Source organism: Lygodium microphyllum, chromosome 16 (genome assembly GCF_053477565.2).
Source record: "Lygodium microphyllum isolate KBCC chromosome 16, Lygodium_microphyllum_v1.1.10, whole genome shotgun sequence".
In the NCBI taxonomy this organism is placed as follows: Eukaryota; Viridiplantae; Streptophyta; class Polypodiopsida; order Schizaeales; family Lygodiaceae; genus Lygodium; species Lygodium microphyllum.
In genome coordinates this window covers 3995017-4013922 of record NC_141150.1, presented here as the reverse complement: position 1 = coordinate 4013922, position 18906 = coordinate 3995017, and the positions used below count along the sequence as shown (strand labels likewise).

Below are 18906 nucleotides of genomic sequence, written 5' to 3'. Positions count from 1 at the left end.
GTTAAATGCACTAGCATTGCATCCAAATTGAAGTTGCATAAATTAACTCTGCAAATCTATTGTGCAGTTTAGGTTTGGCTTGGTGATCGTCAAATAGATAAGATTGTCCACAATTTTTTGATACATAGTGACATTCTCAATCAAGTAATTCTCATGTGCAATACGCTTAGCATTAACATCCATAGGTATAGGAATATGCTGATGCTTTTGCAACATATTCAATGCACTTTGTCTTTATGACAACCATATATTATTTGGAGTCTTGATTATCTCTATGCTAAGGAAATATGGCAACTCTCCTAAACCCTTTATAAATTTAGCCTTGAGGACATTCTTCACATGGTCAATCTTTGTATCTATCACTAACAATGATCAAATCATCCACATATATAGTCATGATTACAATACTTGCATTGCTCACATACATCGAGTGAGTGATCAACTTCTGCTCTACGAAATCAAAATGCTGATAAGGTAATTTGATTTCATGCCATGTCCTAGGTGCTTGCTTCAACCCATACAAGGCTTTATAAAGCATGTATACATAATCTAGATGATTGTCATTCATATAACCAAGTGGTTGCTCCACCTAAATTTCCTCTTGTTACTCATTTTCGTGCCGCAGTGTATTCCTCTACTATGATAACCTTAGTAGCAATGAATTGGCTAGGAACCCACTGTATTATACATACACAAAAGCATTCAATGGAAATGGAAATAGATAAGAGGGGAGAAGTGCAGTATTCAGGAGCATACATACACACAAAAGCAATGGAGACTTGAGAACACAGAAAGAGAGTTTAAATTACCTTTTTTTTAATTTACATAAAACAACCAAGTTAACAATTTGATTAAAGACTAATGTGAAAGTACACAATGTGTATACATGTGGTTACTAAGTGTGAACTCGGTAAGAAAGAAAGAGGTGGCACAATGAATGTGTCATAACCAAGAGTGGGCTACATGGATGTGGTCTAGCTATGGAATCATTGGTGTGCCCTCCAGTCGGTGACCTAATACTCTAGTGAATAATATAATGTCACATCAAGGTATGCAATAGATGTTAGCTCATGTAGAGCTTGACATCTCATTACTCCTCGAGCTCATTATGAGCTTGTGAACTCCAAGCATAGTCTTGATGCGTAGAAGCTTCTCGGCTTCCAAGGCCTTGGGTGAAAATGTTAGCAGCTTATTTCGCTGTGCTAGCTTAAACTAAGTCAATAGCAATTGTCAGATGTTGCTCTTAAATGAAATGATAGTGGACCATTGTGTTTGGTTTGTGCATGATATAGTGGGTTCCCAGCCAATTATATGCTTACTAAGATTATCTTGCTCTCATGTACTCTACTTCTCTCTTTGATTTTCGGTAGATACGACCTTTCAACTAATATCCCTCTAACATTGGTGAACTCAATGTGAAAGGTTGTAGGAAGGAAAGGTAGGATGGGAGAATCTTCAAGCACAATTTCTAGTGATATCTTGCAACATTTAGTGCAAAATATAAATATGCTTATGATGCAGGTACTACAACAGGTGATGCAAGCTTTTGCTAAAAACAACTATTGTGCTGAATGCGATGTAAGTAGTAGTATATGAGACGGAAGTTGTTTTGATGTAAGGAATGTATTTGCATACTTGTATACCTATGCTCAAAGTATGGAGTTATTTGGGGTGGCTAGACTTACGTGGAGCTAATATTTTGCATGGGTCATTGTACATGAATTGAAAGTCTGAGTTACTGAATTGTATATGGAAGTTATTGGCTGGGTAGCTTTCAAGAAGATACTCTAAGAAGAATTTTACATTGAAGTGACCAGTATGATTACTCGTAAGACTTTTCAAGAGTGGGTTCTAAAATCCAATGAGGGTCTTGTGGCTACAGAGTTATTAAGAGAATTTGAACGTTGGTTTGAGTAGTTGAATCTTGCAGAGTAGCAGGCTCTTGCAAGTCAGAAAATTGAATTGTTTCTACAAGCGGTAGATCTTGGGCTTCCAAAGAAACTTGATGATTTATTAGAGGATTAGACTATAGAGAGGGGGCTTAAAACAGAGTGCAGGCATGTTAAAGATGTTATTGCGCTGGTTAAAAAGCATAGAAGAAGAGAAAGATTGCGTGTGTTTAGCTTGCTCACTGTTATGAGTAAAAGGATTGATGTATCTAGTAAGCTAACTGCTTCCGTGATTAACCTTATGGTTGCACATACTGTTGTATTAGATAATTTGGTTAAAAGCATGTAGGATCTTCAATTGAAGGATGCAAAATTGGATGAGAAAGGACAAGAGGAAAGGGGATGGGCATTAGCCCCTAACCAAGGAAAAAGATGTATGTGGTGATAGTTTGTAGCATGAAAGGAAAGATTGTGCTACTCATCAAGAGGTTTTGCCACGACAACTCATCTTTTGGAAAGGTGGCAAGATCCATGCATAAGAAACGAGATTGTCTCTTGCTTTGAATTTTGGAAAGGGAGGTATGCAAATGTTATTGGAAGACTTGGTTGTTTGAAATGCTTATGCAGTTGTACATGCTGCTACTTTTGGTATATAATTGGACAGAATGCCTAGCTAAGTGATGGTTGGTTCGAAGTCCAAGAAGTTGGGTAGGAGTAAAAACATGATAGCAAACATGAGAGCAAAGAGAAGGCCAAACAACTAGGATATAAGTTGTAGTCTGATATTGACACAGCTACGGATCTCGAGGTTTTTGAAGAATGTATTTTAAATTGCTGGGTGAATTTACCTTGGGAGAGGTGCTTGGTATCACCAAGCGAGAATTTCATGAAAAAATCATTGACATAAGTAAGAGAGTGTTGGTTTCTTAACGATACCACTATTGCATTGTTGTAATTTGAAGAGGAAGTTAGTTTGTTGGGCATTTAGGCTGAGTATGAGCATGATATAAGTGCTAGTCTATCAATAGAGGATATTGCTAATCATTGGGTAGCATGTGGAAAAGAGAAAAAAGTGGTTGACAATGCATTGTCTTGCAGCAATATGCATGGTGGAGTAAGGCAGATGCAACAATATGGAGAAGAGACTCTACGATTTATTCCTCGGAGTCATTACACGAGAAAACACTGGGCAAGGGCCACCATTAAAGTGGTTGTGAAAAATAGGGGAGTGTGAACCTCCTTGTGTTGCTTTGCTTGACCATGGGTACGATATTAATGTCATTGAGCATGGAGTGTATGCGAATGAAGCATCACCTATGGATACTAATCATGATTGGTACATGAGGGTTGCAAATAATTCTTCAGAGGAGCTCTATACTGTGTGTTCTAGTGTAAAAGTGATGATTGGTGATGCACAAGAAGAGCATTATTTCTTTGTGCAAGATAGTTTCTCATATGCAATGATTTTGGAACAACCTTGTATTATAGGAGTGCGTATGGAAACAAAGGATGATGGTTTTGCTTATGTAAGAGTTAGAAGCAAGGATGGGAGGAAAGTAGTCCAATTTCTTACTATTTATGTTAACCATCCTAAGAATCAAGATACGCTTCGAGAGTCTCCTTTGACTCCAAATGCAAGGGAATTCAAAGAACCGAACTTTCACTGAGCATTATTGTAATGCGGGGCTATAGTAGTGCTATTTAGAGGATGTACTCTCCTCATGATGGAATGAAGCATGTATCTACTACTGTTGGTTATTCTTAGTTTACAACAAACAATTTATGTTTGTTTAAGCCTATGGAAGCATGCATGGAAGATATGTGCATGCTGAATGCATATCTATGAAATGGGTTGCTAAGGAACATAGAGCATTGGGGTGGTTAGGTGAAAATGAAGGCATTTTAAGTCTCTTTTATGGATTGAATATTACTAACACTGGTTGAAATTTTAACAACCATATATGCAAAAAATGAGATTGAAAATGAAGTGTCGTTAGTATGTTCTTTGGACATGTATGATATTATAGCATTGTTTGCTCAACAGGAAGGATTACAATGGGCTGAAGCAGTCGTGGAGACAAAATATAAGATAATCGATAAAAAGGTAAAACTAGTTGCTTTGCCGCTTCATCTTTAGGACGAGGACTTTGAATCTGATGACAACTAGAATTGTAGCACATATCGAAGGATATGTAGGTTCAGAGGGGGTGGATTTCATACCGCTATACAGACATAGTGTGAAAAATCCTAGAGTACATCATCATGTGGCTTTCTTATTAATCTAGGGAGTCAATGTCATACTAGTCATTAGTGTTATTGTCCATAGTATAGATGGTTTAAAAATACGAGATTTTTAGACCATTTGAGCTTATTTTTAAAATTTTGGTCATTATTTCTTGTAAATATCCTCAAAAGATATAGTAAAACTTCTAGAATAGAGTGGCATGTAGAAAGCACGTGATTTTTCAGTCACTTTTGAGAAATCTCATAAAAAAAGAAGGGCCCTTAAATTCGCATCGTGTGATCACAAATTTCAGGCAGAAAACAATACTCTAGATGGTGAAGAAGAACGAGCGATTTGGAGAATTTTGAGGTGTCCTACAATATTACTCCCTCTCGGAGCCAACAAAACCATCAGATTTGTCATCTGAGCAGCATAGTAGAAGCTAGTGTTTGGTTCACGTCTTTGGGTTTAATATGGAGCTTTAGGAGATCTAATCCTTGGAGATTGCTTTCGAATAATAGTAGACATTGTCTAGATAATCCAATAACCATTTTTCTTGGAGTTTAGCCATCAAACGATCTGCTTATGACTACTGTAATAACTAGGAATACACAAGGCTAAAGTGTGTTTGGAGTCCCATATAAGGCTTTTATTTGCCTTCTCAGGTTCTATTAAAACATAGTGCTCCCAAGAGAAGTACTTGGGCTTCTTCTACCAAGAAATAATCTAAACCTATTAACATTTGGATTGTTTGGACTCTTTGTCTTAGATGTCCATTAGAGTTTACATGTAACATATGCAGAGTCTGAATCATTGAGCTTTGTCTTTATACTATGTAAAGGCTTTGACAGACTTAGTATAAGGTTTTATGATTGATTCATGATGTATGGACATGTCTTGAATAGGACTTGATTTTTAGCATTCTTGGATTGAACCTTTTGCCTTCTTTTTTTCTTCTCTTCTATCTCTAATCCTCGATGGATATGACCTTTCAACTAAAACCCCTTCGACATCATGCAAGAAGGCATTTTTAACATCCATTTTGATGCATGATCCAACCTTTTAATGCAGCCATTGCTATGATAGCATTTATAGTGGCCATTTTAGCCATTGGAGCAAAAGTATCCTCATAATCAATACCATGAGTTTGGGCATACCCTTTGGTAACTAATCGTGCCTTATAGTGCTCAATAGATGCATATGACTTATGCTTAACCTTGTAAACCCATTTGCAACTAATAGCTTTCTTTTCTTGCCTTCAGGTAAGGGCGCACACATTTCTTTATTCATGGTACGATCCAAATGCTCATTACCCATTGCATTCTCAAAACAAGTGGGTTTCACATCCTGCACAACCTTAGCCATGTATGCATAGTGATGAGCTATATAGCTATCATATGTCAATTGTTGTGTTTACTTTCTTACTCCACTTGCTTGTGTAGACGTGGATCACTACCATGTGCTTTAGCATCTTCTTGTGCCTTCTATACACCAAATATTTTAATAGATGGAATCCCAAACTCCTCATATAAGCTTTTCTTAGAGTCATCTGAATCAGCATCAACATGAGAGAAACCTGATGATACATTTGTCACAATAGGTGAGTCCCCAACTTTCTCTTTACATTTTCTTAACATCTATGATGTACTTGGTGGAGTAACCTGTGACCTCAATTTGCCACTCCAAGGTCAATTAACAGAACCATGACTAGGAGACTCTTATGGCCCACTATGTCTATGATTGCTGATCTATTTTATGCATAGCCATAATCTCATGCTCATCAATCCCCAACTACATTCTACACATTAAGAGGCTATAGACACTAGAAATTTCATCTAATATGATTTGAGGCACCTATGCACGATATGAGAGGGTGATAGGCTGAGTAATAAGGCTAATTGAATATAACTTGGCATGAATATATTGATGGTAAATGATAGTACCAAACATGTAAGATTTAGATTTGCAATTTAGAAATCAATACAAGAATAGAAATAATTATGATAATCATACCAGCTACTCATTTTATAAAAAGCATCATTTTGCTAACTCTCAGCTCACGTGTAATAGGGTTATAACATCTATACTTCTCCTCGAGAATATCCAATAAATACACATTTTTATGCTTTGGGATCCAATTTACTGTGCAACTCATCAATAATATGCACATAACCAATATATCCAAATACTTTCAGATAGGATAGATTTAGCTTTTTGCTTATAAACTTCTCATTAGGTGTCATACCATGTACAACGTCAGTGGGTGTCCTATTCATAATGTATATGGTAGTAGAAATTGGTTCAGCCCAATACTAATGATGCAAGTTTCTTTTTGACATCAATGCATGAGATACCTATGCAATATGCCTATTTTTTTGCTTAGCAACTCAATTTTGCTGCGGAGTATATCTATTGTATACTATCTCTATATACTGTTTTTCTGTAAAAATTTAGAAAACTCATTTGAGAGATATTCTCTCTCTATATTCGATCTTAAGCATTTAGTATACATCTTTCTCAACCAAAGCCTTAAAGCTTTTAATGTGAGTAAACACATCACTTTTCTCATGTATGAAGCAAACCCATACTTTGCAAGTATGATAATCAATGACTGAAACATAATATATGCAACTACTCAAAGTTGCGATCTTTGTAGGATCCCACATATTAGAATGTAACAATTTAAGTGGCTTCTTACATACATACTTGTCATGTGGAAACATATTTTTTGCTTTCCAAGTTGACATGCTTTACATACTTTGTGCATCCCATCAACTCTAAACTTAGGCAAGCCATCCACCATCTGCTTTCACTGCATGTCTTTTAGTTGCTACAAATTCACATGATCAATTCTCTTATGCTAAATTTCAATATCACCCACAACACTTGAACATTGTGCAAACATGGCATCATCCATTTCAGATGGACTTACATTAAGAGTAAACAACATATCACCCACAACACTTGAACATTGTGCAAACATGGCATCATCCATTTCAGATGGACTTACATCAAGAGTAAACAACTTACTAGCATGTTTTCCTTTTACAATCAATCTGCAATCATTGTTTAAATCTTCTATATAACAACCATCAGATGTGAAGTAAACTTGCAATCCTTGTTATACCATCTGACTAATAGAAATCAAATTTTTTGTAATATTTGGTACATGCAAGTAGCACATCAACCCAGTACTTAGTTTTGCCATCCTACATACTTAAAAGAACATTTTCAATATGAGTAATGGAGCGAGATGTATCATTCACAGTCTCCACATAGTCCGGAGACTATGCATTATTGCGCATCTCTCTAAACCACTCTCCATGAGAAGTCATGTGGTTAGAGGTACTTGAATGCACGTACATCATTCTTTGATGAATCATCATCAGTCATAGTGTACATAAGGTGTTGCATGACAAACAATTGTTCACTTCTGTCATCATTGTTTTTGCTATTGGATACATAGTTACCTTACTACTTTTTTAATTTTTAATTCTAGCTTTCTTTTTGAAGCAATTTTTAGAAAATGTGACATTTTCGACCATTAATGCCAGCACTTTCTACTATCACCAGAATTCTGTTGCCTACTAGAGTCTGTACCGTGCCCTTTTTGGCTCCCCCTTCCTTTGGAACTATCATCTTCTATTTTGTTGTGTATCATAACCCTGACCATGACCACCACCTTGGCCTCTACCACGACTTCTACCTCTACTAGTAGGGTAAAATACTTGTTCAGACTTGTTCTTTCTTTAAGAAGAAGAGGAATCCAAGCCAAGGTTTTCTTCTCAAATATCAACATAGAAATCAAGTTTGTAAAATCAAGGATATCATCCCTTGTATTCATAGATGACTTGAAGCTCTTGTATTCATCTCCAAGTCCATTTAAGCATGTACACACAGAATTAACATCATCATCAACTACCACATTGATAGATCTAAGAGCTTTCACAATACTATTGATCTTCAAGGCATAATCATTAATGGACATGTTTCCTCTTTTCACTTGATTCATCTTTGACTTGAGACGCAGCTTTTTGGCCTATGTATTTACTTCGAATAGTGTTGCCAAAATTTTCTACGCAATAGCCGGGGTTTAGATTCCTACAAATAGCCTATCATTCCTACAAATAGCCTATCATGCTATCTGGTGACATTGATAGACAACCAATACATGAATTTACTTTGTGTCTACTCCCAATCTTTCTTAGCCTTTAACTGTTTTGTAGTAGTATTTCGTGCAGGAACTTCAGGTGCTACTGTTATATCTCCATCAATGTAATTCCAAATATCTTTGCTCTTTAAGAAATTTGTTATTATGAACTTTCATGAAGGATAATTGTTTTTATTAAGCTTCTTGCTGACAATCTAGTTGAACTTGTTAGACATTTTTACAAAATAGAAAACCTTGCAAAAACTTGTAATGTGTAAGCAAGATGATACTAGATGCACAATAAATAACACACAGTCTTTTACATTGACTGTACAACAGTAACTGTGATTTGCAATTTTTATGCAAATGTCTTTTGTGTTTGCAATCCAGTAAACACTTGAAAACTTACGGATTCAAAATTTGTAACATTTGTACCTATAAACGACGATCACAATCAAATTGCAATATACCTAGAAATCACTATTTGGGACCACTTGCAAGTCTAGAAAAAAGGATGAAATGATCTTCAATGTCAAAAATCACAACAAGACAACCCAAAAGAACTAATCTATAGTATATACACCGTTCTTATCGCTCTATCAAGTTTCATTGCAATCAAAGACTGTAGAGCCTTGCCAGCCTCAAGAGCCTCCCATGGCTATAATCTAAGGCAAATTGAGCAAGGTAGAAGAGCTTACCTGTTGCTTGTTTGCTTGCTTATGTTCTCAAATACCTTCACCTCAACTTTTAGTCAAGCTCTGCACCGCTATGGGACGACTTTGACACCATGAAAAAAAATAAGGGAGGAGAGAGGTAAAGCAATCAAGAGCACACACATACACAAAAGCAATGGAGCACTTGAGAACACACAGAGAGAATGTATAAATCTTCTCCTTCTTTCTTCTTCTTCCACACAAAATAACTAAGTCTACAACATGATAAAAGACTAATATGAAAGTACACAATGTATATACATGTAGTCACCAAGTGTGAACTTGTTAAGAAAGGAAGAGGTGGCACAATGAATGTGCCATCACCAAGGACAGACTATATGGGTGTAATCCAACTATAGAATCATTGGTGTATCCTCATGTTGGTCACCTAACATATGAGTGAATAATATTGTGCCACATCACCAAGGCACTTAGTGGATGCCAGCTCATGTAGAGCTCAATCTCAATAAGAAAGTGATTAGAGCATTGGTTAATCCAAAGGGTATGGCTATGTATGCAAATGCTCCCCATTATGTGGCAAAAGTGGTATTGTGCCTTTTGTCTAGATGGTCTTGCACTTGATTATAGCTTGAGAATCCATTAAGGGAGATGTAGGCTTCTTTTTCTACCACTCATTGACTCACATTGTCAGTGTAGGAAAGTGAACAGTAGTATCCCTTAGTTGCAACATTTACTTTCTTATAGTTGATACATACATGAATCTTGCCATTTTTCTTAAGTACCATTACAATGGGTAATACCTACTCAGTATGCTCTCTCATAAATGAATCCTACTTTTTAAAGCTCCTCTAATTCCACATAAATGAATCATGCTTTTTGAAGCTTGTTCGATTTCTCACTAACATGGTATACATAGAATGGATTCATTGGGTAGGATCTTTATTTCAATGGCTTGACATCGGGCCTATGAGGGGTGGTATGTATTAGCACTTGGGGATGTACTCTTATTAAATAAGTGTAGTTCCATGTGAACATATTACAATAATTGTTAAGTAAACTAATAATTTTACTTATATCCTTAACTTAAGGTCATGCATGATGAACAGAGGCTTAGGGGGTTTCCCTTCTTTTTGAAGGTTCACCTCATTTACCTTTGTTGGTCCTTCCATGTGTTCACTAGATTTTGCTTGTCTCTTGGCATCAAACATCATTATGACTCAATATCCTTTCTTGAATCTCATGAACCGCTTTCAAAGATCTTGTTTCTTTTATTGGTTTCTTTGGTTAGAGTCTACATTCTTTTGAGAGTACTTGAGCTACCTCATTCTCAAATGGATAGGAGGATTAGGCTTGGGCTTCCATGTGGGGGTTAGGTATAGAACCTTAAGTTCCTCTTCCTTCTAACTTTGAGAGCTACAACCTTTTGACATCGATGGGATGTTAAAAGGTGCGTCTTTATATTACTCAATCCTCAATACTTTAGGGTTTGGAATAAGGTGTGTGGATTGAAATCCAAATTGTTCAAGGTCTAAGACTTCCAAGTGCTCTAGCCATTCCATGTCTAATTTTATTCTGAATATACTAACATCTATGAGCAAGTTTCTTAGGGTTAACTAATATTTTCTTTATCATTCAGTCATTAGTGTCATAGTTAGTGGACTCATCTCAGGAGTCCTCTACACTCTTATATTTGGTTGATGCACCTTCATCATCACTTTCTTCATCACTCTCAACTCAGCCTCCATCAACGGGGTGAAGAGTTTACTATGGTATCATAGTAGTTGATGGAACTTTATCCATTACTGAGTTGAGCTAGTAAGTAGCTCCTATAAATTTGAAAAAACTACAAATTTTAAAAAGAAAGAAAGGGAAAAAGAAAATAACATTTTTATTGGGATGAGTGGTGCTTTTCTATCTCCTTAAATAATGCTTTCTCTCTCGAATGGCTATGTACTTGAGGAGAAAAGCACAAAAAATAAATAAGGTTTGCGCGTTCTTCACAGGAAGAAGAAGAAGAAGAGGAAGGAGGAGGAGAAGAAAAAGAGGAAGATTTACCTTGTTTTGGGAAGAACAAACTCTCTTGAACATTGCTTTCTCTCTGGAATGGTACAATTTTTTTGAGAAGAAGAACACATAAATAAGAAAAGGCCTCTCAGTTCTTGACATGAGGAGGAGGAAGAATAATAATAAGAGGAAAATAATAATGATGATGGTAATGATGATGATGTAAAAGGAAAAGAAGAGCAAGAACAAATCTTACCTTGGTTTTGAGAAGAAGAAAGTGTCAACCACGTTTCTTTCATTGAGAAGAAGAAGAAGCATAAATGTACCTTCTCTTCATGATAGTTCACCAGCATGATAGCTCTCACTTGTGTACCCTTGTGACTCATGTTACGCCTCATTTATCACTCAGCTCTTCTTCCCTTGTCTTCCTGTCAAGAAGACATTGAAAACTGAAATGAATTGTTGGAAGCTTTAATATCTTATCCATGGTTAAAGTGCATTTATGAGCACATTAAAATTGTAAATTAGATGTGCGTATATAATGTGCCTATAAACAAGCCTATAGACATACATGTAAAAGAGTGTTCATCATCTTTGTCTACACTTCCATTTTGTTAATAATGCCCATTGAGGTACTTTCCAACTTTTCCTATGGCATATTGATAGTCTTGATAACCTACCTACTTTTAGGTGCTCAAATTTACCAACCTGACATTTATGACATCAAATGTCTTTTCATAGATATTGGTAGGATTTTTGGACATTGAAAGATCTTGTATCATATTAATAAGAAATGCCACTTATATACAAAAGTGGGTCTGACTAGTTTGATAGTATGAATATAAATGACACCTATCCAACCTCTCTAGTTCACTTCCATAGCATGCTTAATAATATCGTTTTGCATATAAAAAGCATGTAGAATATGTCTTATAGCCTAATATTTTGTGGAATACTAGGGGCAATACAATTTGTTTCTTGAGGTATTGCTTTTTGGAGATTCCAAAAAATGGTCTTGATGGCATCTCTCTTTCTGTGGATTGAGGGTTTGTCAGATCTCTCTCCATGTTTGAGGATTGAGGGTTTGTGGCATCTCTCTCAATGATTAAGGATTGAAGTTTGTAACCTTTCTCTTCTAGCTCAAAGATTGAAGATTTGTGGGTAGCTTGATGACCTCTCTCTCTCTCTCTCTCTCCACCACCAATTGAACTTGAAATATTGCAATTAGTTTTCTCTTTGTTTAGAGTCAGCATGTTAGGGAAGAGTTTGGGCAATATCCATGGCTTGATTCTTCCTTGCTTACCATGACTTGAAGGAGTATTTGGGTCAACATCTAAATACTTGGAGCTCATGAGCTAAAGCATTCAAGGGGTTGTTCATCATGATGGTCAATCATCACAAAGGCATTGACATGGTTTCTTCTTTGCCTTAGATGTTTGTAAAGCTATTGTGTTTCTTGAGAAGGCTTATTTGCTAAAACCTCGTGATTTATGGGCTATTTTAGGTCAACCATTTGGTTTTCATGTTTGGAATATTGTGCTTTATTTTGATCAAGAAGGCCTAAAGTTTTTCATATGCTCTTCTTGCTGTGGGGATAGTCATGAGTATTTGGTTGATTTTCTCTTGACAAAGCTAAAAGCTTTTATACAGCTTCACCTAAGGATTTTCAATTACATAGGTATGAAGCATGTTTGAAAGCATCTTTTCTTGAAAGTTCCACATCACTTATATGGTCATTTGTGCTAATAAAATTGCACATAATAGTGTGATGTCCTAGATAACCGTGAACAAGGCTTGTTTGTGGAGGAATTTTCTATTGCATATCAATATGAATGAAATAAACATATGTATTTTGGTCAAGAGGTTTATAAGGGGGTCCAAAAGAGGTCTCACTTGCATATGCTTGATGAGGAAAATGATAGTCCTTTTAAGGTGATCCTTATGATTCTTTGTATTCTATAGAGGAAAAAGATTCCAAGGATGGTATTTCTTCTCTTAGATCTTATGTCAACGACCTTCAAATATAAGCTTGGGATTCATAAGTGATACCTATTTGAAGTGTTATGATGACCAATTTCAAGTTATTCACTCAACAAAAAATCACGAGGCAAACCTAACAAATAACTCATTGCTACAAATGGTCAAGAGCTTTGATACATGAAGGTAACCTCAAAACTGAAGTATTGACTTGATAAAAAATCACAAGGGGCCAACCTAGCAAGAAATAGGATGCATTAGGTAACTAAATAGATGAATACTCAAATATCTTTTGAATCAAAGGTGATATGAATTTAGATAAATTGGAGGAAATTATTAATGGTATAAATGTCTTCCCTTGTGTACTACATAAATTCTTTCTTGCCTTGTGTACAATTACTTCCCTTTGTTTCTATCAAGCACAACAAACACAAAGATAATATAAGGTATGGCTTTGGAAACAATCTCATTGACTAGTCCTTCAAATTTATATACACATTTTGTTGTGATTCATAGTGATTGTGAGTGCTTAAGGCATGGACTTCCTTTCCATGCAAATTCAAATAATCATGTCATTAGCTTGCATTAAGAAGTGATTGCTTGCTAGTAACACTAGCAAAGTACCACCAAGCATGTAAAGGTGATCAACATACATATAAAATGTAAAGCTAGATCATAATAGCAAGGTATATAAATACCCATTTTGCCTCCTTTGCAAGATGAATAGTTTTTGAATTTGATGGTGATCAACATACATATAAAATGCAAATCTAGATCATAGTAGCAAGGCATATAAATACCCATTTTGCCTCTGCGCAAGTAGATTTTGAATTTGATGGTGATGCATCTACACATCCATACTTTCCTTGTTCTTATTTATTTCCTTCTCCAAAGGCTTCAAACATTCTTTAACAAAATGACTTGGTTCCTTGCAATAGAGACACTTGCCTTTCTTCTCATGCTTTTCACTACCTTGACTAGTTATCTTGTTGTTACTTGATGTACATTTTTGTTTGGATGCTTGAAGAGGCATTTCCTTTACTTCGTGGACCAGCAATAAAAGCTTGATCTATATAACACACACACACACACACACACACACACACACACACACACACACACACACACACACACACACACACACACACACACACACACACACACACACACACACACACACACACACACACACACACACACACACACACACACACACACACACACACACACACACACACACACACACACACACACACACACACACACACACACACACACACACACACACACACACACACACACACACACACACACACACACACACACACACACACACACACACACACACACACACACACACACACACACACACACACACACACACACACACACACACGACTTGTTATGTTCTTTTTGTAGGAGAGTAATAACCAACTCTGTAAACCTTAGGGCATTTCTATTGGCCTTTGAGAATAGAGGGAGGCAAAGCTTTGATAAGAATCTAGTAGTCCATTAGGAGCGATTTGCACAAGTGAACTGTCAAGTATTATCTTAGGCGAGAAAAGTAAGTGTTACTTAAGATCTTTTATCTTTGTGCGAAAATTGCCATAAAGTCACTTTTATCATAATATGATCATATGCCGACAAGTTACATGAATAAGCAACCCATGCTTCATTGTGAATGTGGTCTCTATTGAATACAATGGTTACAAACATTGTTGACATGCAGCTTGAGAGTCAAGAAAGCAAGTTGTTGAGATATATATTTTAAGATGTACTTTAAAATGTAGATTTATGTTGAAAGCTGGCAAAGTGTGAAGAAGTTGGGGTTTGGATACCACGGAACCACAGATGGCAATGTCTATGAAGAAGATGTGGTCATTGAAGCTTCCCCTCAAAGATAGGGTATTCACATGGAGAGTCATAATGAGTTGTGTACTCATAAGCAGCAAGCTCAAAAAAGGGGGCTCTCAAATGGGAAATATAGCTATGGGGAGGAACACATTAGAAAGCATGTATTTTGGGAAGAATGCATGTCGATCAATGTGCGGTAGGAGATCTTTGGCAATTTATAGTGGTATAGGTAGACGAAAGGAGGAAGCTAAGATTTTGTGTGCTAGGTGAAATATATGCTATGGATAGCTTATAGGAGCTTGAGTATCACAATGTCAGAATCTTGAGTCTACAATTAATTTGTAGGGCTAGGCTCAAGTTTATTTTTGAGGGAGGTAGGATGGATGGTGAAGGCAAATGAAGTCAAGTATAGAGTAGTGTAGTATTGCAGTCTTCGTAGTAAGTTAGGCCTAATTAAAAATAGGGAAAGGAATAAGATAGCTACTTTGGTTAGTCCTTCCCCAACATTTTTGTATTTCACATATTTGTTAATACAACTATACCTTTTTGCTTCTAAAATGCACATGCATGAAGCTACTTTCGTAAAATACATATTTGGCTTTTTAATGCCTGTGTGAAGAATGTGTATGCCTCACAATACTCTTTATTGCATTAATTAGGGTGTGAAGTGTAGCAACATTGTTGCTTGCTCCTACCGTGCAAAGTGTGGGTTTGGGCACAAAGCATCCTAGCTGTTTATAACACTGGTGGTACATGCCTCACGGTGGTCAAGTTTTTTTTTTGGGGCCGGGTGGGGGGGGGGGGGGCAAGATGGGAACATTGGAACCTAGAGCCGTGCCATGCTCAAGTGAATTGACTTAAGTGAGTGCAATCATCAAAGCAGTTTGTTCTCATGTCCATGTTACCCTAGTGCATTTGCACGACCTGGAAGGCCCATTGCCATTGTGATCGACAAGACTTTGCTCAACAACGAGTAGAGTACCTCCAAAAATGGAGGCACTCCATGTAGTATCCCTGGTCTATCAACATGGCGATTGTTGGCAAGCTTCTCTCCCTATTTCTGATTGTAGACTATCGTTTCTCTCTCCTCAATTTAGTCCTTAGTTTAACTTCCCTCTTGCCGCTGACCTTGAAATATAAACTTATGTGTATCTCCAATACCGTTACACTTCATTGGGTAGCATGCACAAGAGTTAAACAAACTTGCGTGTGCCCTGGCTCTTAACAACCCGGTGAGGATACAATATCCTAATACCAAAATTTCGGTGTGCTTTCCCCCCTTATCTATTTGGAAATTTGTTGGGGGATGATGGACCTTAGGGCGCTTCACATACACTGCGTCTTTCATCTTTGCGGCAGCCAGCAGAGCAGAAGAGGGGGGTGGTGCCATGGCTACCACCACAGGAGCAGCAGTAGCCTTCCTCCCCCTCCTCGCGTGTGTGCCGTTGCAGCAACAGCTGCAGGAGGAGGAGGGGGACGAAGAGGAGAGGACGCAGATCAGCAGGGGGACCCTGCTGTGCAGCAGAAGTTGGTGGAGATAATCCGGCTGGAGAGTGACAAGGTCCGCGTCTCCGACTTCATCGAGGAGCGCTCCAAGCACCTCGCCGACATCGCCGAGCAGGCTATTTCTGAGTATGACCGCATCGCCGCCGACACCAAGCGCGGTCTCGATGAAGCCAGCGCTCAGGTATTCCATCACTAGCCATTCATCGTTCAGTCATCCGTTCCTTCTTTCCCCCATTCCATTTTGCGTTAACAGCTCCTGGTAGCTACGGCGTATATTCGCCTGTCCCATCGTGTATAACGGAAACAGCCTGGCAATGTCCAAGCTATGGAGCTCACACCAAGATGTGTATCAAGGGAGAAGTGACAGGATGATCGATGCAGAAGGCAGCTTCACCATTTTAATCACTATTTTTGACACAGCATCAATCAGTGCCAAAAACAACCAGAAATTCCTGCATCCATCAAGATGCCGTAATCTCGATGTTATTCGACTGCACGAATTCGCTCTTCAGTTGTGCATCTATTTCGGTATCTGCTGCACTTGGCTCCATGATGAGCTTCTATGGCAGATTGCACAGGTTAGAAATAGTGCAGAACATGTGAGATGTGTAATTCTGTAGTCTATTTTGGGGGTTGGGATGCTTGACAGGCCATGGAAAGTGTGGAAGAGAATTGCCGAGCTGTTGAAGCGCAGTTAGCGTGTGCACGAGCGGAGATGGAAGCGAGGGAAGAGGAATTCGATGCCTTCGAGAAAAGGATCGCAAGTGCTCGGAACGAAGGCCTGTTTTTCAAAAGACTGTACGAGCCTTTGAAGCCTCGGAAGGGAAGGGGCCCCGAGGAACAAGCAGCTATGGAGGAAGAGGTGAACACCTTAACCCAAACCACAAAGAGAAGTCTGGGTTCCAGGTCTAGGCAGATTGCATATGTACTCTTGATATCGGTGCTGTCTTGCATCTTCCTGGAAGGCCTTGCTTCCCCTCAGGCCTCACGGCCTCGCGTCGTGATCAGTGGCTTCTTGCTTGTGATTCTTTCGATGCAATTGCTCTTCGAAAAGTCTCTCGCTTCCAAAAAGGAAGATACGCTTTGATTGATGCCTTCCAATTCTCCACACCTTCCATGACGAACCAGCAGTGTGGTGCTTGACTTGATAGCCATTGTTGGAAGGTGCCTCCTTTGTTCTCGGGAAGATCTTATAAATCTCTCGTTCCAAAAAGATGATCATGTTTTTCGTAATCTATAATCTATACACATTATGTTTGAGCGGGCTTGATTGGTGTTGTTCTTTGAGTGGGCTTGATTGGTGTGGTTTTTACCAGCGAGTCTATCTCTGTCATTCTTTGTACACTTTGGTAACACCCTCTGTTGTTCTTTGTACACTTTGCTAGCATTACCCTTTAGGGCATATGCTTATACAATGGTGGAGTCTCTCTCACTCACACACACACACACACACACACACACACACACACACACACCTTTTTTGTTGGCATCATTTGCTCCATAAAGGCATTGGACACTAACATATTTGTTTGCAATGATGGGGCTCTCGCGCCATTAGAGCACCATGTATGGTGGGTTATTGCATGTGAAGTTCCTAAGGAAATATTGAGAAGGTGCTAAACCTTTTCTTCATGTACACAAGCATTTCAAACATCATCAGTTGCTAGGAATATGGTGAGATTCTCTTAGTAGAAGGGTATAATGGATACCTTGTTGAATGCCACATTTTAGGAGATTGAAAACTTTAAAATGCATGTGTAGATTATCCAATGGTGCAAATGCAAAATATCCATGCTTATATTGCTTAACAAAGGGTGGAAGGAAAGAACTAGAAGAAGTGGCAAGAGTGACAAGTGTTACACCAACATGTGATAAAGATCTTATATAGAAGCCCATTTTTAACATACCATTGGATCATATTTACCTTTGTTCATTAAATGCTTTTGTTAGGATTATGGAGAAAATTGAGTATGAATCTATTTTCTTTGCTCATAGAATGCAACTAAAAAAAGAAGCTATTGCAATGTGTAAAAATGTGAAGTGAGAAATTGAGCTACAAAAGTGTCAAGTAATGATTAACTTGTTTGAATTATTAACCCCTCTTAACCAAGAATAACTTATTAGTCACGCAAATTTTAAAGACACAAAAGAGGGCAAATTTTCCTAGCAAAACCCTTGTAAGAGACTATTAAGGAAGTTGCAAGTTCACTAAACCTTGATTATGCATCTTGAATAAATGTTGCAAGAAGCATGAATTTCAACTTGGCAAAGGAACCATGTCTTGCCAAGAGAACAATAACAAGCTTGCAAGTACTGGGGGTCTAGACTCTATGTTAGTGAAGCCAACAACACCAAATTTGCAAATGCCATATGGATATTATAAACTAAGCATCTTTAAGGATGTACAATATCAAAGCATTGATGGCCTCATATCATAATTGCAATTAGAGATGAGCATCATACAAGGTTGAGTAGGTTTGATTCGTTCTATCTCATGAAACTTGATCTTTTATAGTTGTATTTTGTTAGACAAAGAAATTAGATATGGCTCTCATATAGTAGAATATTTTATATCTAAAAATTGAGAAATCTCAACCTAATGAAAGTGTTAGTTGAGGGGTTCAAGGC

At 37.6% G+C, this 18906-nt stretch overlaps 1 protein-coding gene across 1 annotated transcript; it reads left to right on the top strand.

Annotated features, from left to right (window-relative positions):
- The first annotated feature begins 16056 nt into the window (after nt 1-16056).
- On the top strand, nt 16057-17536 carry LOC148022480 (uncharacterized). The gene is made up of 2 exons (XM_087695447.1): nt 16057-16459; nt 16928-17536. The coding sequence occupies exons 1-2, from the start codon at nt 16079-16081 to the stop codon at nt 17363-17365; spliced, it is 819 nt and encodes a 272-aa protein (XP_087551573.1). The 5' UTR covers nt 16057-16078; the 3' UTR covers nt 17366-17536.
- Nucleotides 17537-18906: the final 1370 nt, after the last annotated feature.

Bases quoted from the DNA above. Each gene is read 5' to 3' on its own strand.
- LOC148022480 (XM_087695447.1), top strand. From the start codon at position 16,079: ATGATGGACCTTAGGGCGCTTCACATACACTGCGTCTTTCATCTTTGC. The intron at 16,460-16,927 runs GTATTCCATCAC...GATGCTTGACAG, and splicing joins TCGATGAAGCCAGCGCTCAG to GCCATGGAAAGTGTGGAAGA.